This window comes from Anopheles gambiae, chromosome 3, assembly GCF_943734735.2.
Source record: "Anopheles gambiae chromosome 3, idAnoGambNW_F1_1, whole genome shotgun sequence".
In the NCBI taxonomy this organism is placed as follows: domain Eukaryota; kingdom Metazoa; phylum Arthropoda; class Insecta; order Diptera; family Culicidae; genus Anopheles; species Anopheles gambiae.
In genome coordinates this window covers 12,901,798-12,925,891 of record NC_064602.1, presented here as the reverse complement: position 1 = coordinate 12,925,891, position 24,094 = coordinate 12,901,798, and the positions used below count along the sequence as shown (strand labels likewise).

The 24,094-nt window shown below is 43.5% G+C and overlaps 2 protein-coding genes across 10 annotated transcripts in view; both read right to left on the bottom strand.

Annotated features, from left to right (window-relative positions):
- The window catches only part of LOC1275437 (ubiquitin-conjugating enzyme E2Q-like protein 1), a 39,066-nt gene extending 21,543 nt beyond the window's left edge, over nt 1-17,523 (bottom strand). Inside the window, exon 1 of one of the 3 annotated variants that reach the window (XM_314680.5) lies at nt 17,245-17,523. The gene's annotated coding sequence lies outside the window, so the exon portion shown is untranslated. Of the gene's footprint in view, nt 1-15,838; nt 17,224-17,244 lie in introns of those variants that run through there. The other 2 variants (XM_061657621.1, XM_061657623.1) reach the window with 2 other exon arrangements.
- Nucleotides 17,524-19,162: 1,639 nt separating this feature from the next.
- Nucleotides 19,163-24,094, bottom strand: part of LOC1275436 (solute carrier family 66 member 2) — a 33,144-nt gene continuing 28,212 nt past the window's right edge. For all 7 annotated transcript variants that reach the window (XM_061653685.1, XM_061653689.1, XM_061653683.1 and 4 more), the window contains one exon: nt 19,163-24,053. In XM_061653685.1, the coding sequence (XP_061509669.1) occupies nt 23,970-24,053 (84 nt within the window). In that variant the 3' untranslated portion in view covers nt 19,163-23,969. The remainder of the gene's footprint in view (nt 24,054-24,094) is intronic.

Genomic DNA, 24,094 nt, shown 5'->3' with positions numbered 1-24,094 from the left:
ACAATTTGAATCCGTTGAAACTCTTTTCAATGTGGTAACACTAGGTTTTAGACTAGTAAAATCCCAACTCGAAACTGTATATTGGCTGTCATGTCACCCATTATACATTTTCCAGATTCTAGTTGGGATTTTATGCAATTCTGTCTATATTCCAATATAAATATAAATAAATATTCCATGATTAATAGAAATGCCAAAAATATACATAAATAAAATCCTTTTTTAACACAAACCATTAATGTAAGCATCATTTTTTAATATCCAATTGGAAAAGGTTCTAGGTTCGTTCCGTTCCTTTATGGAAAGTAACTAGTTCTGTTAGGTTAGGATTGACATAGAGTTTCACTATCACTACTCTTTTGATAAACGGGTAAAGATATAAAAATAGAGCATTAAAATCAGCTTCTGGCTCCATTTTATTAAATAAATAAAAACATCGTCATCTAAAAAAATAACTTATAGCTACAGATTGTTGGTAAAATAAATCCTAACGAAAACAACACCCTAAGATAGCACAAACCTTTGCAGAAAGTGTCCCGCTACTCCCTCGACAGCACAAACGAAGCGTAAAGTAAATTTATCTACACTCGAAAAACAAAACCCCGGCATCCGGGTAAATGAGTTAGATCCTGCAATCGCTCGGTTATTCCCATCGGGAATCATAAATTATACTTTATCCTTCTCAATTTGATTATCTCGGGCCGAGAGAGCCGAGACGGCCGAGATTTGTTTCATTGCTGTAGGGAATTGTAGCGAAAGTAAAGACACACCGAGCAATCGGGTTAAAAAAAAAGTGTGGGTGATTGTTGGTGTGCCGGTGTGTGTGTGTCCATAGAAAACGACAACGAAAAAGCGCACCGGCTGCGGGCGGTATGGCGAAATTGAATCGGCTTTTCTTCTTCTTCGAGTGATAAGTTTCCGAGAAAATTGTGAAACCGGATTCTAACTAACAGCACCGGGAAAGCGTACCGGTAAAACGGACAACAATTCAAAAGATAGCAAAGAATAGTGCGGAAAGTCGGAAATGCCATCTCTTTTGCCACCCCTCACCCGTTCGTAGGCGACTGCCACCGTTTGGTCAGGGTTTTGAAGGACACCGAAGGATGCGAAATGGGGTCTCTCCGCCCGAGAAGGGGAAAGTGAAATGGGGCCACACAACCGTCCACACACCGATAAGACACCGTGACACTGGAAAGATATGTTTGCTCTTCACTTTTGCTTACTGGCAACATAAAAAAAAAAACCCGGAACAACAACGAACCCGGTGTGCGGCAGCACATCGCGTATGCAGAGACCTTGCCACCCTTGCAAGGACATCTCGACCGAGCTAGCGCACGAGCGAGTCGAAGGGGGGCCGACGATTGCTTCGCTGGTCTACTTATGCCGGGCACGGTACGGTGAAGCACCCGTTGTGTCCCGGTTGTAGCATTAATTCTAATGCTCAACCACCGTAATGCAAGCGCTTCACATTCTATATACCTTGTTCAGAAACCTCACCCCTCACTGGTGTGTGTGCTTGCGGAGCAGTGGTGATGCTTGCGTATTGATGCGAGAAACCGTGCCAGAAGTGGTTAGGACTTGGGCTTTTCATACTCAACTCACATAATCCTTTCCACTTTAAGTGCGAACTTTTGTTTTAATTTTGCATGTATGAGGAGAAGCGAAGATACATTCCAAGGTAAAAGTGTGTGTGTGTGTATGTGTCGAACTAGGAAAATGCAATGAAAAGAACTTTTTTCTTTACTGTGTACCACAGAAAAACAGTTTGCACTTTTTATACGAGCATATGTTATGAAATTAACAAAGAATTGAGGTTGTAAGAAATGATGAATTAGGTATTAAGTATGTGAGTAATGTTTTTTGACAACTTGAAAACTCCTTCAAATAGGAAACGAAAAAATCTGGATAAAGAATACAAAGTAAACAAAAAATTAACACTAAATGAATAAACAATTAAATAAAGTTATTAACAATAATTTGAAAAAAAAAACACAACTGAAATGGATAGCAACTTTTGCAAATATTAAACGAGACATCAAACAGAACAAACAGAAGAATGTCAAAACTAAACAAGTACATGCATGAATAAATCGATCCAACATAAATTGAATACATAAAAAATGAAGTTTTTGCACATAACAAAGTATAAGTGAATATATGTATAAATGATTAACAACATAAATAAATGTTAAAATATGAAACAAAGAGGACAATAAAGTTGATGAAATATAAAATACAAAGAAAAATTACAATTGTAAACCGTTCCACTTGTTAAAAGATAGTTTAAACGTAACGATCAAATAGCATGTTATAATGGCGATGTTTTAGGTAGCAAAATTACTACAACAAATACTTCCTAATCACCATTTCCTCAACTCTTACACAACAACGTACAAGTTTTATTGCATCCTTCTATCCAGTAAGTGCTCATAAATCTTCTTCGCACAAGACAAATTTATGTAGCTCTTCCCAAGCACAAGAACAGCTCATAGCACATGCTTCACAGATGAGTATCAGTCTGCCGGGACGATGGTATGCGCTCATCACACATCACACCGACACCAACACAACCCGTGCAGCCCCGAACCCATGGCGCCGTGTGCAACAATGAAACCAGCCTCTTATCGTTCAACTTTAAACCGATAACGAGGCCACTAGCGACGCATTCAGGGCACACTATCTCTCTCGTCCATGCTCCACAATGCACAATGCACCGCACTCGATGCGTTAGGTGCCGCCTGTCGGTTGCAGCGATCAACAGTGCCACTCATGGAATGCGCACGGTTTTCGCCTGGATTTCGAAAGGATGGGATCCGCGAGCCACCACACGCACACACACCCACACGGTGGGTTGGAAAATGTACTATATCTCCTCGGGCAACGCGCTTCGCTATGTGTAATTAAATCCATCAACGTAACCGCGTACGGGAGCTCCCAATTCGTTCCGGGCGGAGAGAAGATCCTGCTGCTTGGTGCCTTCGAGCAGTTTGGTCCCTCACAGTTCCTGCCCCACTGCCTCCTGTTTTGTGAAGGAAATACACACACATGCACGATTTCATCTCGTGTTACAGTAATCGAAACCGTACGACTACTACGACCACTACCACCATTGCCACATTGTATCCGATGCGCTAATGAAAAGCTAACTTTAATTAGGATCATATTCATTACCCACTTATTACCGCACACTCGTCATCGGGCGTGGGTTTGTCAAAGCGGGATGAGCTGGTGACGGGATCGGGAGCAAGAATGGCCCACCCGATTGTGCGGGTCCCAGCGGGAGCAATAAAGTGCTTAATTATTATGGCGGCAGGAAGAGTAAATCATTCCCAGGTGTCCCAGGCGGGTGTGAAATCTGTATCGGCTTGAATGTGCCCGAAGATGCAAACGATTGTACGTGGGCGCGTGTTGCGAGATGATTATCTCTATTTTAGGATCAAATTAATGTGTTGCATACATTAAGATGCTTTATTGCGCTATTTCAGCTGTAATTAGTATTAGCAATGAGTGCTTTTATTAGTTTGCCTTAATTTAGTAGTAAAGACGATTTGTGGTATCAAAAGGATGAAATGTTCGTTTGTATGAAAGATTAAAGCCATAGTTATGCAAAGCTGATCAAATAAATATTACGCAACATACTATGGATAAATTCATCAATTCTTTTGGCTTAAAGCTGTATCATAAGTGGTTGTCTAAGCGCTTTTCTTTATATTAAACATGGATGAAATATAAAATTGTTAAAAAGATAGATACAATTCATATTGGGATACTATTCTCCAAGAATATAATTATCCATTTCTTGATTTTTAAGAAAGGAAGGAGCTTAAGTCTTTGGATTGTCAGTAAGAATAGTTCTAATAATGGCGCTCTTTCTGTTTTAAGTTGGTGGGTTGAAATTTCAGTCTGTCAGCTGTTTGCATTGTCTAGCAGTTTTCGAGTAGCTGTCGAAGTGGGTATAATATGAAGGTGGGCTTATCCCAAGGTGTATGAATTCAGAAGACTGATTTTTATCGCTTCTTTTTCTGAATGAATATTTTAAGAGTGTTTTGAGTATTCGTCAAGCCTCCAAAAAGCTTTTTTGAACAAAAGTTTTCACCCATCCTGTCAAAAAGTTACGTTCGAATTTGGTTATGAAAAACATGCTATGAGACCACCTAGACTACATACACTTTGATTCTGGATTTCATCACCAGATGTCTTTAATGCACCTGGGGATAAATGTAAACACCATCTTGTTTTGCCATGTTTTCGAGCAGGTACTCGAATCTTATTCTAGCTTTGAGGCTAGAATAATCTAGACTGAAAATCACTGGCTAGTTTTGTGTGTGGTTTTGTATGGAGTGTTAACATGACTTCAGCCTCCAAACGTTAAACTCCATATAAAAAGGCTGACTAGAATCGTGAAGGGCCCCAATATTTCATTTAGTCGAGTTTGTTGCTTAGGTTCCATTATCATGATTCCGCATTTATCTCTTGAGCCTTTTGATTTTTTGTGGCTTTTTTCCTATACTAACATTTACGACTAAAGCGAAAACTTACGAGGAAGCAACAACTATGAGAACTCAAACATGTTTTGCTGCAGACAACAAATCTCCGGAATTATGGAAAAGGAAAAGGTCTGACTCACAACAGAGTATATGAAGCTTTTGAACATGAATCTGCTTTTGAATTGTTATCCATGGCGCAAGGAACATGAGTAATCTAAACCAGTGCTTTAAAAACTAATTACAAGGTTTGCTTAAACTTGTGTTATCTCTGTAAAAATACATATCTGCCGATGTATATTGGATAGTATATGCATGAAAGATCGTTTCAGCTCAAGCATCATCAATGCCTTTTGACAGTTCAAAATATGCGGATGTGAACTCCAAATGTCAACATTTTATAACCCATTTCGCTCCTTATAACTGTTTCTTGGGCTTCAACAAATACTAGCCATATTCAAGTCTTATTGTCGTAGGTCTGTGATTGTTCCACCTTCCGTGTTAATCGTTACAAAGCACAAGTTAAATATTCGCCTATTAAAACTTCCTCCTTTCACGCGTGATCAAAACAACTAAAGACCTTTGAAAAGGCCATCTGACAATGACCCCATCTACCCATGACTCATCTAATAATTAATGGTAGCGTTAGAAGCATTAAAAATAACACACAAAACAATTAAGTCAATCACATTTTTAAGAAGCATCAACTAAAGATATTACAAATTCAATAACAGAAAAACCATTTTAGATTCATGTCTTTAACCCCCGTAGTTAGCCATGAACTTAGTGTGGTACAGTTATTTTTTTCCATAAATTGCATCCAAAATCCACCCACTTTATTAGCCATCTGTTCAATCGTGAGCGTAATCGATGCACAAAAGAGTACAAAAATAGCAACGAACAAAGATCGATTGAAGGTAAAATGAAACGGTGCAAACCTCACAGGGCGACACCATCGGGTGCACGGGCGGAACACAAAAATGAAAGTCTTAACAGGCAGCAACAAAAGCCGCGTCCATACGCGCCCAGCGCCACAACGTCCAGCACGAGACGCGAGCAATTAATGCAATCACGCGCGCGCGCGCCATACGTTACGCTTCGCGCGTCCAGTCGAGCGGTTCAGCAGTGTCGTAAATGGTTTTATTCCCCACAACCCCAGCTACCCGGACCAGTGCCGCCAGCTACCATTACGCAGCGTGGTGCGTAAGTTTTTTTTTATTTTTTACTACCGTGCGATTTAACAGCAAAACGCACCACACAGCAACGCGTTGGAAGCTCTTTTGACGTGCGGTCACTTACGCGTTACGTTCACCATTTGGCGGCCAGGCCTGTGCCGGGCGGGTGTCGGGCAACCATTCCAGACGCGTTCTAGACACACGCTGCGCGCATAGTAACCAATCGATCGTCTATCCCGGAACGGATTATCCGATTAGCCGTTTATCGACTTCGCGTTGTAGCGCGTCCCTTGTTGTTGATTGTTCCTCGTGGTTTGGCCGAACAAAAGCCAACGAACAGACTGTGAAGCGCATGAGAATAGCGCAACGCAGTGTGAAGTAAAGCGTCTGCGGTGGAATAGAGTAGAGGCAAAAAGGCGAAACGACGATGACGACGACGGCGTGCTGAAGGTACAACACATAAAAAAGCTCACTCACCGCAAGATGAATGCTGCTGCGGGTTCGGAAATGGTAGCGCGTTGAACGCGACCGGCGACCGCAAATGGCATTCGCCGTGCTCAAGGACGCGCCGATGGCAAAGAACTTGAAAACGGTTTAGGCGCTGCCGTGCCCGGAACTTGTGCGATTTCTTGCGCAGCTAACCCTTCGCTGCATGGGTAGGAATCATTCTTGGTGGAGGAGTTTGACTTCGATTGCTGCTCGATACATTGAGCTAAATTTGTCGAATGTTGTGTACGGAATGGGCTGGCTGATTAGGTTATGTGCGACGATAGTTTTGTTCGATTGTTTCCTCTGCTAACGCTTGCTAGCTGCCTAACTAGTGCCGCTGGTAAATGGATTTCATGCCTAGTTTTGATATTTATCCCATTTTATTGTGATTGTAGTAGAATGAGGAAATGAATGCGCCAACAGAACAGCTTTCAAATTTCATTCAACTATCTGGTCGCAAAAAAGCACAATTATTTTCACGCTTAATCCTGATCAATTATAAATAATAATCTTACTTATTAATCATTTGATGTTGTAATGTCCAGTGTTTCTCTCTATCTGAACTATATCAATTTTGCTGCAGGAAAATAATGAAAAATATGAATTGTATTTGAAACATTTTGCTTATTTAGTTTAATTGTCTAGTTTTTTTTTGTAGTTTCAATTAACATTACAGAAAAGTTAATAAAAAACAATTGTAATTATAAATGAAATCGAAACAAAATAAATTAATATTTTGTTCACAAGTACTAATGCTGCAGTTTTTATGAACTTATAGTTTAACAGAAATAGCAACAACAAAGGAACAGAGTGTTATAATCAGGAATGTAAACGACTTTTTGTAGCAATTCAGCCGATGTAATCAATCTGTCACACAATACAAGCAGGCAGTTGAACATTCATGTAATTCACGGACGCGGTTGATTATTCTTGCAATTTCTAGCTACATTTCTAACCAGTAAAACAATAACATTCATTACGCAATTCGCAACAGGGTTGTAGGCTGTTATCTACACTCATTTTCAAATTAGTCAAACATGATATTTTAGTAATTGTTAATCAAGAATTAAGATAAGTGTGCTTTGTTGAACAAACATATCGTTTCGGTTGTACTGCTAGATTAAAGGTTTAATGGATGAACTTATGTAATCTGTACTGGTAAACTAATGTGAATAATAAAGTTAAATAACGAATGAATCAATAAAACTTACTTATACGGCGCTACGACGGCTTTGCTGTCTTGGAATCAATTAAACAGGATATATTTTTACTCTTTAAGAATATAATATACTAATAAATGAGTAATAGCAATTCATATACATTTTCGTTTAATAGCAAATATATATTAAATATATTATATCAAATAATATAATCTATCATATCAGGTACAAATCGTATCTTAACGATCCAGCTCTTGTATTTGAATGGATTAAAGCCGAATCCAACATGAAACAAAATACAGTCGTTGCCACCTAATTTTGCCTCGAAGGCATACATTTTTGACGGTGTTCATAAATGTTTGCCTTTAAGGCATCAATTTTTTACAGTGGGCATCAATTTTTGAATGTTTCAATGTATGTCTGTTAGTCATCAATTTTTGACACGTGTAGCAATCATAGTAATTTTACAAGATACAGTCGTTGCCACCTAATTTTGGCTCTAAGACATCAATTTTAGACTCTTGTAAGAACCATGATAATTTTACAAGGTCTTTGAGCATATTTTTAACAATTATAATTTTAAATCACATAATTTTTTGAGAAAAATAATGTAATTTAATAATTTTTATAGCCGTAGTATATACTTACAAATACATGTCAAAATATTTTACCTTCATTAAAACTTCTAAAGAACGTATTAAAGAAATTACGTAAAATTTTGTAAATAAAGCGATTGACTCACAGTTAAAAATTGATGCTCTACAGACAAAAATTGATACGCACTGTCAAAAATTGGTGCTATCGAGACAAAAATAGGTGAGTAAGAGTCAAAATTTTGCGAAAAGGACTCTATTTGAGCAGACAATTGTAATTTTAAATTACAAACAAACAAAAAATACAAAACCGTGTAATTTGATTGTTTTTTTTTTTAGAAAACCTTTTCAAGAAGTTGTATGAATTCTGAATCCTCTGTTTACACCTACAAATACATGCCACTTTTACTCAATTAAAATTTCCGAAATTGGCAGAACAGCTGTTATATTTTGAATTCTATCAATCAAATTAGTAGCTACTTAACTTAATTTCAATAATTTTGGAACAAACAGTTTGGAATTTTGTAAACATTTGAAATGTACCACAGTCAAAAATGTTTGCCTTAGAGACAAAAATTGAGGCGCACTGTCAAAGCCGGATGCCTTCGAGGCAAAAATTACGTCACGCAGTCCAAAATTGGTGCCTTAGAGACAAAAAGAGGTGAGTTACAGTCAAAATTAGAGCGGCAACCACTGTAAAATGAAACAGCATAAAATGAAAATGTATGATAAAAAATAACAATTGATGAAAATTAAATAAAATTAACGATAATGTAAGCTACTTTTTACACAACTTCCTAGAAACTCCTCACAATTACTGACCAAACCAACAAACGAATGAAATACACGACAAAAACTGTACGAAATACAAATCGCCAACTGTAAAACCTTTTAATTAAAACCACATTTATTGAGCGAAAGTAAAATAAAGAGGCCATTCCTTTCGCCCGATGTAAAAGAGAGGTTTTCAAAAGCAGTCATGATTGTTCGTCGAGCACTCATTAACCAACTTGAACATTTCATTACTTTGCTCAGCGAAACAGGAACTGCTTGCATTAGCATTTCAGCTCATCTTTGTGCCCCTTTCCGCTTAGCAGCCCGCATCAACACCGCACCGAGTTGCTACAAGAGGATTCGCTCGCTCTTACACCACCAGCCCAGCGTGTCCCAGGCTTTTTATTGAAAGTACGAGTGCATCCTTCGGGAGAAGACACTTGCTCGTTTCATTACTCATTTAAAACGACTTGCCTGCTTCTCCCGCGGTCTGACTGCGCTTGCATTCCTTCGACCTCTTCGCCGAACCACTAAAGCTCGTTAAAAAGGATCCCCCCCTCCCCCTTTAGCACACACTGTTCGAACCAGGGGACTATTCGCATTGCTCCCGAGCACACAACAGCCCGTCAATCCGGTGTGTCTCTCGTTACCTCCTGATGCTGCCTTCGTGTGCGCGTAGTTCATTTACCGATCGGTGCAACCCTGACGTACAGCGACGGAGTGCGTATATATCCTCCAGTGCACAATTTCTCGTGGTTCAAGGTTCTAGCTTATACGCAGCGCCAAACTCGCCTCCGCCTCCGTGCGAGACCCTGCCTTACAAAGCGGTGACTAACGCTCCTGTCCCCTCCTCAAGTCGGCTCAAGTTCTTGTCTCTCTCTCTCTCTCCCGGAGGATTTTTTGTTGTAACCCTTCCCGTGGATATTGGTTTTAAAACGCGGAACCAAACCCCATTCAACCGTCGTGCTCGATGCAGAATTACGATGTACCGTGTGCGAGGGCGTCTAAGTGTGTGTGTGTCTGTGTGCGTCAGATGTGGTGCATGAAAAACCAGTTTCACAAAACCAGCAAGGACAGGTTGGGCGTGCAAATGCGAGTGCATTCTCTCTCTCTCACTGGCCCTCCGACCGGTCGCTGTCTTGTCGCTGAACGGACAAAGAAAACAGACGATGGGTGCAGTTGCAACTCCCCTTTCCAACGCGTTTGAAGCGGCAGGGCCGCCGTATTTCACTGCGAGTTCTTTGACTTGCGTCCGTTGCGTTGCGCGAGGTTTTTGGGGACGGAGGAGTTTGGTGCAGTGCCTGTGCCCGTCCCGTTCAGCTGTTTTGATGAAGGTGATGAAGCGAACGAATCCATTCGCTCGCAGCATTTGCATGCGAACCATGGGTGCTTTATGGGTGACACCGAAAACAACACAGCAGCTGGGCTGCGCGTTGTGTGACAGACGGCAACGACCGAAAACCCGATAAAGCCGTACCAAGGCGACGACTCCGGGATGCCTCACGGAGGGCGTATGCATTGATAAGTTCACGGAACTAGCCAGGAAAGCGGTCCGGTTGCCCCGGAAAGCGATAAACGCCACCATCAGCCGCACCAGGGGCAAGCGTAATGTGTGGCGTTGATAGTGTGTTAAGAATTCATTTCCTCTAAACAAGTGCCATTATCGGTGAAAAGGATAATATTATGACTAACAGCATAAAAAATAACTACCCACCCTTCGCCAAAATCAATCACCCTCCCTCGGGTGAGTTTCTTATCCACCGATCCGATCGAATGGGCAAATAAAACGTAATAAAAACACTCGCGATAATGAGATGGCACGCGAGCGCCATCTGGACACGCCGTCGTGCAGGCGCCTGCACGGCCGGCAATCTGTGTGTCATCATCAGCAGCCTCCCTCCGACCGTCATTATCATAAACCAATACAATCATCTTGCTAAAAACGGCTGCCGCTGTTTACTGATGCTGTGATGAAAAATCGAACCAAGTGGATGTAAATCCGGTGGAGTTCTGCATGGGTTTTTTTCTGCTCGCTTTTCCACCTCGTCGGACCGCAAAACCATTCGGGTGGCACCACTCAACCAGAACAGAAGGCAAACTCGAACGGAAGAAAAACGCCCACCGTTCGCACCGTTGCTGCTTAAGTAATCTAATCTTTTCTTTCTGCCTGCTGCTTTCCACTGGAACCACTTCCGGGGCGTGGGACCGTGGAACCGTCCGAAAAGGGAGGGGAGGTCTTTGTTGGAAAGGCTTTTTCGGGTTTGGAAAGTTTCAGTGCGTAACAGTGCGAGATTTCCTTGCGCACTTTTGTTGGAAAGGCTTTTTCGGGTTTGGAAAGTTTCAGTGCGTAACAGTGCGAGATTTCCTTGCGCACTTTTGTGTTAGTGTGAAGTGGAATCCTTTTTTGGGTTTTTTTGCTCTTTCCTTGGGCTGCTTAGCAACGTTGCAAAGTCGTTTTAGGAAGCTCTGTCGCATCAACGGCACTATTGCGAATCTCGTCCCCTAAACACCTAAATCCCACACACACTCACACACACTAACCCAACCTACGGTGAGGAAACTTAGACACCAGTCCATGCCGGGAAAAGACACGGAAGCAGGAAATGGGAAACTTTTAATGAAGGAAGAGAGAGAGAGAACAAGGCAAAACTAAAGCTGAACAAAAAAGGCACGAAACACTATTAAACGCTTCTGTCCAACCATCGGCCTGAAGGACAAGCAAAGCGCACCGGGAGATATACATTCTCACACACACACAGCCAGTAGGCAGAACATCTCTCTCTCTCCGTGTGAGTGCGAGCATGGTGGTGGTGACGTTGTCATCTTGTTCTGCTATTCCCTTTACGCCATTTCCCTTTTTTCCGGCCAAAGGTTTTCTTGGCGGTGGATGCTTCTTCAGTAATCCAGTGATAATGACCGGATGGTGGTGATAATGTTGGGGTTTGGTTTAAGCGCACCAGTCCCTGCTTTCCTCACACCAATCTCGGTGGCCCGCCAAGGATGGCAAGTTTTTACGCTCTGCTAAGCATTGAGATTTTTTCTTTTGGAATAACGACGAAGTATACAGAAGGCCCAGTGGTAGTAAAGTACGTAAGAAGTGGTGTTTGCTGGGTGCTATAAATTTATTATTTAATTAATATCTTATAACATTATTGCGGCCAACAGTTCGTTTAATCAATTCAGCTAACTGGAGTTGGAGTTGGGACGCTGTTGCGCTTGGTTATGTCAATTTGGCATCATTGTTGCAGGCTTGTATAATATAGAGATTGCGTACAGTAAATTGTGTTTTTTAGTTCGATATGAAGATTATGTCTCACTTGTTCGTTTTAGTGAGTAAACAATGAGGTTTCACTGTTCAAAGACCGCTTCAGAGTCCCTGGTTAGTTTCAGCAGTATCTTGTATCCGTCATGATACTGGGTGGCAATCTCCAACACTTAAAAGATAAATCTGAATCCAGGTAGATTGATTTGCGTATGCATACTACCTAATAGGCACCATGTTCTGAACCGTCTGGAGACTTCGTGTCAGTTATATCGTGCTCCAAACACCAATCGAACAAGACTCAATCAGACTCAAACAATCAGTCAAACAATCAATCAGACTCAAACAAACGTATGTAGTTATATGGAGCTGCACCGTCAGACATCTCGAACAAATAAGGCAAGCATCTTCTCGATCCTGTCAAATTCTATACATTTTCCATGTTAAAAGTCTTGTTCGACAACAACCAGAACGCGGTATTACTTGTGACCTCACAGGAGCTCCAGGAGAAATTGTATCCTAGAAGACACAATTGGCGATATTTATCATACAATTAATTGTCCTCTACTTATTGAGTAAAATTTAAGTGCCTAAGGGCTAAAACGAAGAATTATAGACGATGGTTTTCTAATTCTGAAAAAAAGATAAACTAATGTTTTCATTTCAAAGTCTTTTTAGGCCGTCCACTAGGACAGAGGACCGCGTGATAGGCCCAAATTGAGGTGGCAAAATGGCTTGAAGGCATCCGTCATTAAGGCCGGGATAACGGATTAGCAGACGAAGGCGCGAGACCGTGAGCGATTTCGGACACTCATGAGGCAGGCCAAGACCGCAAAGCGGCAGTAGCGATGGATAATTAAGTAAATAAGTAATGTTTGCATTTAGAACATGGAGGGTTTTCCAAAACCCAAAGAAACATTATCAGCATTGTTCTATAACAGGGTTTTCCAACTCACTTTCGAATGAGCACATAATTATTCACCGCCTCCAACATGTTTTTCAACAGCAGTCATATAGTAAATTTGCTGCAAAATGAAATTTCAGTTTTTCAACACATCACAAACAAACTGTCATACTCAATGCAGCTTGAGACGTGTTGAAAATCATGCTGAAGAAGTTAAAAAATATTATGATGGAAATGAAATATCAGAGTGATGTGGAATAACATTTTACACGCGTTGAAAAACAATGTTTACATTTGCAAGTGACTTAGAAAACTCTGTAAGATCAGGACGGTATCGACTGGTAAGGACTGAAGTGTACATAAATATAAATTCTAGGACTAACGTCACTTTGGAGTTCATTTGGACATCAGGATGGTACAAGTATTTATGTCGTCAGGTGAACTCAAGGGACGAACAAGTCCAATAAAAGCTAAAGTCTCTAGGAACACAAAAAAGATAGTTGAAGTATAGTCTATTCTCTGGGACGGGCTATTCAGGTAAGAAAGTTTACCACTAATACTCCTCTTTGCACATTACATTGCTGTTCAACTAATAAGGTTATTAATACTGGATAGTACTGGTACCTTGTCTAAGTATTAGATGAAGAGAAAAGGATCTTCAATTTCTTGCAGTAAGTTCGTACTACGTCCAGCGCCTCTCTTTTCTAGCTATCTGTGACCAAGACTCCCTCAAGCATACGCCTTAGTAATTGGACACTATCTAAAAAGTGTCCTTAAACGATGTATTTGTCAGAACTTTTCTGACTTCAAATTTGAGAATATAACGGGAGCTACGTATGACATAATTAGTCCCACATGTTTCATTATTGCATCTTTCAACCAATTCTCGCTAGCTAGAATGGAAAATCGATTTCAAATCTTTTTCAAGCACGCCAACAATTAGCATTGTTTTGAACCACCTTTCCTCACCATTGCATGAGTACGTTTAATTCAGTTTAAAAAAGTTAACGCTCACACTTATACATCGTCGTCTAAACGGTGGCGGCCAATTTCACGGTACGTGTGATGCAACACGATTTTCTTATTTGCGCGCGTTCAATATCAAAGCAAGTAAATCGAAACCAATTGCTGGCCGATTGATTGTCGGCTCTCCCACCGGGGGGGGGCCGTACCGTGCTGAGCAGCAAACCATCGTCCAATAAATGTGCGTGCGCCGCTCACCGGGTGCGATGTGATGGTCATTAACGCTTCGAGGGTCACCATATGTACCACGGTTCGGTGGTCCAAAGTGGTCGCGCGCCCGCGCTCACGACTCCCACTTTGTGTTCAGTGAACTCGAACACGCAACACCCGGCCACTTGTCCGGTAGCAGCAGCAGCAGTTGGTATCTCCCACCCTCGCATCACTTATCAACTTGTGCCCCAGTGACAGCCCGTCTCGCTTGCGCGCCCGTTTGAGGGTGGCCACCCATAGTTTGCTGCACAGTGCTGCGGCGCTGGTCGTTCCAAAATATGCAACATAAGGGGCCGAGGCGCGTTAAAGTTCAAACGAGCTTCGGCCGCAAGCTGACAGGCAACTTCATCTTCACGACCTTGTTGCGAGCGGTGTGTTGCTGACCTGTGGCGTGCTCGCGCAAAGGAAATGGCTACGAAAGGTGGCGCTCTCGCTGGTCGTTCCACCGGCTCAAGATTTCCATACACACAGACACAGCTAAAACAAGTGATCAACAACAACAACTGTAGCAAAAAGTATGGGTAGCATCACCCACCACCCGGTCCGTGCTGTATTGCGTTGCTTTATAAATGCCGGAAATTAATGCTTTGTGTTGCGAAGGCTCCGGTCTCCGGCAGTTAGCAGAGCGCGGTGGCCGTTCAGCAGCCAATTGGCAGCCGCAGCGAGAGCTGTGGTAGATCATTCTGTTTACAAAAACCGAACCGAAAAATATTGTTTTGCCGCTCTACAACGGCTGATGCGCTTTTATGTCTTTTTTTTCTCGCTCTCTCTTTCGCTCTCTCTCGCTGTTTATCTCTTTCAACGTTACAACCGGAAGAAAGACGATGGTTGATGTTTAATTTATTAAAGCTAATATTAATCCACCCGGCCAAATGAGAGACGAGCTGGAGGCGAACCAAACGAAGTTAGCGGAAATATAAATCGCACCGGGTGAGCTTAATGGGTTGAGCGATTTTTTGTGTTATTCAGGAGGAACAGTCCGAAAAGACCGTATTGCTATATAGCTTGAGCGATTTATTCACCAAAAAAAGGTCGGATTGATTAATTTTTAATTTCAGTTTTAAAGCGACAAACAACCATTTAATTGCAACGCCATCCATCACGCTCTGTGATTTGGTTTGATAACATCTCGGAAGGGGGGGGGGGGGGTTCTTTTAAAGAAAAAAGCTTTATCTTATCTCTGTTTATTTGGTTTGCTTTTCTTATAAATATTTACAAACGTCTTTCATCCTTATTTTTACCAATTTCAACATCAATTGTCCGTCAATGATAACGTTAAAAAAATCAGGCAAACACGATTCACCCCAGGCCTTGCAGTGGGAATGTTATGGGGGATAACACCGCGACATCGCTGACCTTTTTTGAATGATCCACTTCTGCCTGTAGCAGCACCACCACCACCATCTTCATAAATCAATTGCATTCCCTCCTCTCTAGTCCAGCCAATTGACCAGCGCTCAATCAATACGGATGACCCTGGGTTGCACCAGTGGCCCCATCATCGTCAGCAGACCCGATAGGTCATAAAATGAGTCCACAATCACACACATACACACGCGCCCATAATAAAGGGTCTCTTATTGATCAGTTTTATTAATCACTTGACTGCACTTGCACTGGAAGGAAAACTTTCATCACCATCATCATCATCATCATCATTATAAGGAGGTCAGCTGCATCATGGCAAACATTCTAACGGTAGATTTCTGCCCTCCCCTTTTTCACCAATACCATCACCACCAGATAAACGTATGCAAATCTTACCTTTTCCTGCCTCACTGCCGCCCACTGCCGCTGGTCGGATGGAAGAAAACGGTCCGCGGACCGGTCTCGATGCAAACTGATCCTCCCGACAACAACAACAACAACCACAACAACAAACACCGTTGGATGCAAGAGGAAGGCTTGAGAATTATTGCAGCTGCTTATTATCCGGTCCAGTCGCCGGCGGGTGCTGCTTAACCGGGTTCAACTTCCGGCACCAATTCCGCACCCGGCGTCTCTGATAAGCAGCAATGCACCGAAGGCGCGCACTCACACACACACACATAGCCACACAGTGCCGTTGGTCTGGCTTTCCAACGTTTAGTGGGATTTTGTATTTTATTCTATTTGCATTCGGCTCAGAGATGCACTCTTGGCTCAGGCTGGCTGCTGCATCTTCCAGCCAGCGAGAATGGCCGGCCGGATTTAGTACTGTTTACACTACTTTGGGGGGGGGGGGGGGGGAAGTACCAGATCCAGTGGGGGTGTTTTTTTTCGGCAACACAACACCGAGCTTGCCTGCACACACACACACACACACACGCCCGACGGAAGAGACGGAAACCATTTTAGGTCACTGAACGATACATTGTAGCGCTGTACAAAGAAGAACTTTTGTGCATAACATCGCGGGCGCGCGATTGCTTCAGCGTGTGACCTTGTGCACTTTTTCGCTCCGATTTCACTCTGACAGCATAAATTAGCACACACTTAAACACACGCGCGCGCGGGCACAGTCACTCACTCACAGCTTCTTGTGCACGGGGTGGCAAAAAAAAGAAGGAAAAAAAAACACACACACACGCACACGAACTAATCCTTCACCTTGCGCCATCCGGGCAGGGTGCCCTCAACGCGAAAACAGCTGTCCGATAACTTTCGCGACAAATAAAAACAAAAAACCCCCCGAAAACACTACAACGGTGACCTTCTGTCGTGCTGGTTTTGGCAGACTTTAAGCTTGTCCCAGACGCACCCGTCAAAGTCGCATCAAAGGCGGCGATAATTGTGAATTGAAGCGTCCGCGCGTTGTCGTGGCGACCGTGGCGAAATCAATAAAGCCTAAAAACGGACGCCCTAAAATTCGCATAAAGCTAACCTCCCTGAAAAATAGGGTTCATTATTGATGAAGCTTGTGCGTGTGCTTCCGTTTTTTAGTGTTGGAATTTTCCAACAATAATTCGCTTCATTTTCATTGATATATTTGTCTACAAATAAACACGTTCAAAATCAAACTGCTTTCCACGACACAAAACCAAAAAGCAAATCGTTTTGCACCGAACGCTGCACATAAACTCCACTCCAGTGGCTTCGAAAACAAAAACCGGTACACAATTTCGCATTACAACCTGATTCTTCCCTACCCACACACAAACATACACACATACACACCCATACACACTCACCCAACTCACTTTGCTGTTATTGTACGCCGTATTCTTGCTTCTCCGGTTCTTGGGTTCGCCCTTCACTTATGCGCCAGAAGCCAGCGTACGAAGCCACGCGTTCAATAACGTTTTGCTAGCTCTGCTCTGGTAGCCTCTGCGTGTGATCTGATCCGCGGCAGCACGCGACGATCCATACACGACCACAGTTCGACACAAACTTGTGCGTGCGACGGAGTTTCGCGCTGGCCGTACCCGCGGCGCGTGCTTCGAGCATGGGTGCACAACCCGAAACCCGAGCGGCCGCATGGTCCGACCCGAGCGGGGGCCGATAGTTTATCGATCCGCTTTGTTTACGGCTCGGGGCACAGCGGGCACGATGAAGTGGCGCTGTGGCAAACATATATTTATTTCTGTCTGAAAAATTAAACAAAATTCTTTAATTAAAATGTAATATTGGTCGCTAGCTTAAAATAGATAAATTGGAAAATGATATTAAAAAAAATTTAAGATATTAGGATAAAATTAAAAAAAGGTTTTATCGTGTAAGATTTGTTTCTAATTCTTATTGAATTGTTGTTGCATTGAATGTTTGAAAACTAGCATAAAAACATTTATTTATATGTTTTACCAAATTTGTATAAGAAATTTGGGTTTCTTATTATTTGGCCCTACAAACGTATCATAAACACAAACGTACCGTACCACTAAAAGGGCTCGGGATCGTTATACCCATAGCAGGAGAGTGATGTTCACTTATAACTTAGTATATTCCCACGATTTTTTGATCGTATACCATAGATTTTTGGTGCGTTCCCATAATTTATTGGTATTTTCCGATTGGATATCAATACAATTGGACCAAAAAATTCTGGGAAACGTCCAGAATATCGTAGGAACGCACCAAAAAAATATGGGAACCCACCAAAACTTGATGGGAACCAACCAATAAATCGTGCGAAATCCTGTATTGACTCTTTCATATGTGAAATGAAGGTAATGTAATGGAAATTGGACTCTATAGCACCCTTGTTGGACTATCCAATAGGAATTTGCAAGGAGCCTGTCCGTAAAGCGTGCTTTAGAGTCCCATTTTCCAACATATGAAGTTCACTTCCAATACGAAAGAGTCAAGAAAGTGTCCGACAACTATGAGAACCCCTGAAAAACCCTGTAACGATAATTTCATAACAATGATAAAACATATACAGGGTTGCCCACGATTTATTGGTTGGTTCCCATATTTTTTTATGCGTTCCCACGATTTTTTGGTCGCTTCCCAGAATTTTTTGGTTGAATTGTATTGATATCCAATCGCAAAATACCAATAAATTATGGGAACGAACCAAAAATTTATGAGATACAACCAAAAAATCGTGGGAACGCACCAAAAAATTATGGGAACTGACCAATAAATCGTGGGAAACCCTGTAAAGCTCAATGAATTACAAGTATCTCTCTGTACCTACTCTCAGTACATATAACTACGCTGTAGCAAGAAACATCTGAAAGCTATAGCCATAACGCCGGGAAAGCTTTTGTTTATAGCACAGAATAGCATACGGGAGCTTTCAAGCTCCGTTCGACCAACAACACCAGGCGACTCCATCGGGACTAAAGCTTTTATCAATATCAAGAAGCAGTTAGAAGCTGTAAGTATCTGAATGTAATAAACATTCAACAATAAAATGAGCATAATTGACAAATTGGGTCAACAGAAGCCCTAATTTTAAATTTAAATGTAAATGGTAGGGCGGTAGACAAACAATTGGAATATTCATACTTCTATACATTTTGAGGGTTTTTGGTAATAACCTTCAAAACATCATGCAAATTAAGGAGTGTTCCCAAAAAATCCTTCGGGATCTTGAAGTATTTAACGAATTAAAAAATAATATTAGCGATAGTTTCTTTCAATCGTTTCAAATGTTTTACCTTATTTCTCGATTATATTAATCCATTTTCTGTTTATTTACCATGTTTGTTTCCAACCGTATTTCGGCTTCATCTTTATGCTCCTCGGTTTCATTCCTTCCTCTCTAGTATCTTCTTCTACTATCACTATGCTTTCTTGGGTATGTGCATTCATGAGGTTACGAGGGAGAAACAATAAACAGATTGAACGTCCGATAGACGCCAAACCAATTCACGCGATGTTATCCTTTGGCTTTAAATTTATTTTTACAGCCAAACAAAAGTGGGAAAACTTGGAAAAAGAAAGAAATCAAAAGTCAAATATTTTACAAAAATACACACTTACAGATACAGGGAAGAACAACCGTCGTTCGAAAACGTATTGCAAATCATACCGTAACAAAATTAAAGTAGATCCAAAATGCATTTCAACCGGACGCAACACATCCGACGCATTGTGTACACGGTGTTTCCCATTTCTTTTTAGGATATATGTTTACTCTTCCCTCACACAGAGCGATAGGATTGATTGGTAGTGATTACTCATAGTTTGTAGATAGGTTAGTTGGTTTTCTTGTGTTTGTTTCTAAATTGCATCACACTCAAGTCTCTTCTAGTATCGTTTCGTTTTAAAAGGCAATAGAATGTAATTCAGTTACATTGCAGTGATTTTAAGTGTATTGGTTTCCTTCCATTAGCTTGCACTTCTCGTGCCCATCCGATCGTACTACATGTTTTCCCCCTCTGATATACGTTTTGCTAAGCTCAGCTTTAGTTACGCTGGAACTTGCACCCAACATTTGGACCACAGTGTTCTGAAAACATATATTCCGCGCACACGTAAGGTAGTGTGACATGATTTGGGCAAATTTAAATTGATGGCACTTGGCTGGTTTATACTTGCTTTTGCTACTCTCTCCTATCGATTATGTTGATAGTACAGTTGTGTTTTGCTGTTTTTTCCCGTTTCTTCTCTCTCTCTCTCTCTCTCTCTCTCTCTCTCTCTCTCTCGCTGTCTCTCGCGTTTGATTGATGATATTACAATTAAATGACAGTGCTTCGTCCCTAAAAAAAATGATTGCTTATTACGAATACGTCCAGTACTGCGATTGCAGTTGATTGAATGATACACATTGCTTCCATTAAATACAGCGTGTTGGTGTGGAGTTAGCATACTATTCTGCTTCCGCTTCAGCTCCTTCTCTTGCGTGACGTACCACCCTTTGCGCCGGTAGAGTTTAAGAATTTAATTTAAAAAACATAATTGTGTGGAAATTTCCGTACGTTGGTATCTGTTACGTTTCGTACAGTAAGGGAAGATTATAGATTACATGTCCCATTTCGCGTCCGTTTGCTAACACTACCAACACACTCTCTTCATTTCGATGCCATCGCGTACCCGTGTGCAGTATATGTATGTTGAAAGTGCTTTGTATTATTTCGACTTTTAAACTACAAATGTCTTCTTTTATTGCCCATCGTATGGAAGTAGCGCGTTAAGTATACCGCATAGAACTGATTAACAGTGCAACTGTGAGGGTGGGGGCGCGTCATCGCGCAGCATGGTCTTTTGCTTGATTTAGTCATCTCTCTCTACCTGGCTGCTAGTGGTTTTGTAGGTTCTTTCTTTGCTTAACAAAATAAATACATTCAAAAAAGAAAGTACAGATACACACACTCAAACACAAACACAAATGGGTTACACAATGAAACACATGAAAACTCCTAGACCTCGTCAATATTAACTGGCTTTAGAAAAGAAAATTCGAAAAAATGCAGGACAACTAAAACAAAACGGAAATATAAAAGAACACAAACAGGATGTAAATTCATTGCAACAAGAATTCCATTTCTAAACCACACACTTATGTACGGATTTTAATTTTAAATAACTAAAGCGAGAAATGCTTCTCATTTGCTAGCTCACGCCACCTGATTGCAGCGAATGTTTGCGCTGCGATTGCGTCCGAGTTGGTGGTGCTTTTGAAGTTACTTCCTATAGTAATTTGTAGATCGATGTTTTACATCCTTATACCGCCCTTTACGGTAAACACCGGAAACAGTACTCCACTGTCACCTGAACCACCCTCTCTCTCTCTCTCTCTATCTCTCCTTTGTGATGCCACCATGGAAAGAACACGTTTTGTTTTGTCATATGCGGGGAAGCAATGAGGATTCTTTGCTGATTGTTGGAGTTAATGGTGTTGGTGTTGGTAAGGAAACAGGGTAAAACTCATCATTTTACACCACGCTCGCTCGCGCTTTATCCCCCCCCTGTGCCCAAGAGACACGCCCGACGCAAACGTTAAACCTAATGACTTACAATTTTGCCGACGCAAAACCAAACAGCTATCGCTACAAAAATAAAGTCTCTGTCTTTGCTACCGCGTATGTTACACTCGATCTCGTAGTCGTCAGCGTTGCCCTACCCCACTATTACTATACAATTTTCGATAAATAAAGGCCTGCCGCACACCACCACAGCCGAGTTTCAGCTGCATCCCTCGTGAAAGGATGGAATGAACTCAGCCTGGTGCAGGCCTGGCTGGCTTTAGCGGGTTTTAGTGTTCTGCTGTGTTTTTTTTCTTCTTAAAAACCCCCCAAAAATATTATTCTATTCAAGTGCAATGTGTTTGTTACGATGTTTTGGTTGTTTCACACACACACACACACACACACACACACCCACACATACATATCGTCCTCGTTCCTGTGTGTGTGTTTTTTTCGTACTTTTTCGCAAGAAAGCATCCATTATTACCGTTTTGCTTTTTTCTCTCTCTCTGTCGCTCTGATTTCTTTGGTCTCGCTCCTCATAAGGCCATCGAAGTTAAACGAGGAAGGATCAGTGCCGACCACTGCTATAAAATCACTTCCGGACTTTCCTGGATGAAATAGGCGTCCAGGGAGTCGAGGCGCGTGGCCAGCCCTTTCATACCCGCCGGTGGTGGTACCGTCGTTCCCGCCTCACCATCGCGCTGCTTCAGCTGCTCGTTCGCACTGGCCGCGGCAGCGAACGCGTCATCCACCGCGACAGTCGCCTCGTGCTCGCAAAGGTTGCGATTGCTGTCGCTGATGCTGGCGCACCCGCCCGAGGACGAGCGGAGCAGCACCGGGACGGTGATGTTGGCGCGCTGACTGCCTCCTTCGCTGCTGCCGCTCGCCGAACAGGACCGTTCGTTCAGTATTTCCAGCTTGTTGAAGTTGAACATGTTGTTGGCTGCCACCAGCCGGACGCGGCGCGACCGTTCCACCGCTTCCTCGTCGTCCTGCTCTTCATCGTCCTCCTCGTGATCGCTGTTTAGCTCCACTGCCGTTGCGTTCAGCTCGGGCTCACAACGCATCGGTACGGATTCCTGCGATCGCGCATCGCCATTCATCGTCACACCTCGACCATCGATCTGAAAGACTTCTTCCTCACCGTGCTGCGAGCAGCTTTCCACCTCGCCAGCAGCAGCAGCAGCACGGCCCTTCCTCCCGAGCATGAACGGTTTGTCTTCCTCCTCGTCGTCGTGTCCCAGCTCAGGCACCAGGGCGGACACGCTGGCCGCATCGTCTCCGCTGCAGCAGCACGGACTAACCCCTTCGAGCCGATCGGTTTGCGTTTCAACCGAACGCATCGGGCGAGATTCACGCTCGGTGGCGGGTATGGTCGATACCGCCGCTGCTCCTGGCGATGGCTGCCACCGGCTGTGATGCTGCTCGAGCCGTCGAATCTGTTCTACACTCATCACTGGCCAGAAGGCCAGTGATGCGTGCCGTCATAAGATGTCCTCGAGCGATTTCGCGTTAGTCGGGTAGTGGTGTGTTTTCGGCTGCACGGTTGCGATCTTCTCCTCGTCGGCTTCGGTGGTTTCGTTCCGGCCGGCATCGCGCTCCGCGTTTGGCTGTCCCTTGCGATCGCCACCGAGCTCCACCATGGCCAGCGCATCGTCGCCGGTGTCGTCCTTGCGAGGCCTCTCGACCACACAACCACCACCGGCCAGCAGCGCATCGTAGTGCTTCAGATTGCTACGATAGTGGCCACAGCCGAGTATGTACTGCTCTTTGTAGCTGTTGCTGTTCAGCGTGCAGCTTGAGTCGAGCGTCTGCAGCGGACCACCACCGCCCAGCCCGGACGTAGCCGTATCGAACGAACAGTTTTCACCGGCTTGGAACGTTTCCTCCGCTGGCAGATTGGTACGCGATGACGGCCGCTCCTCATTACCGTTCTCCTCCACGCCGGTAGCGTTGTTGGACGTATCGGGCACGTTTAAACTCAGCTGCCGCCGCTTCGGCAGTGGTAGCGAGGCCGTCTTTTGCCGGTCGCTAAATTTCTCCGACCCGCCCCGCACACCTATGACGAGCGAGTTGCGCACGGGCGTGGTTTCGCGCGGCGACGACGCAATCGAGTGCGATTTGGAGTGCTGAAAGCGGGTCGCCAGGCGGGTGGTGGTCGCCTGGCTGCTCCGGCCGGGCGTTAGCGAGCTGCGGTCGCGCGAACGCAGCGAGACGGAACACTCCGCCCCCAGCATGCTGCTGTAGAAGGAAGACGCGGCCGACGAGGAGCAGGCCGTTGCGAGCGGTGCCAGCCCGAGCAGCCGGTTGCAGCCGACGCCCACGTCCCGCCGGCCGGGAAGCATCGGCGCCGTGTCGTGCGCATCGGGCGAGGCGGCGAGCAGCGCACTGCAGCCGTTCCCGGGGGCCGGCGGCGACTGGGCCGACGGATCGATCGTCGCCCTACCGCAGGCGCTACGAATTGACGAATGATTACGGTGCGAATGGATTCTGTTCTTGCTGCTGTTGTTGTTGTTCACGTTGCCTTGAATAGTTATACTTTGGGGGGCAAACTGCTAATCGCCACGGTGCGCATTGCGTGGCGCGGGATTCTTACGATAAAGGTAGACCTGCAGCAGGATGGCGAGATCCAGGCTGACCTGGAGAAATGAAGGGAAAAAGGCAACACACGTGTTAACTG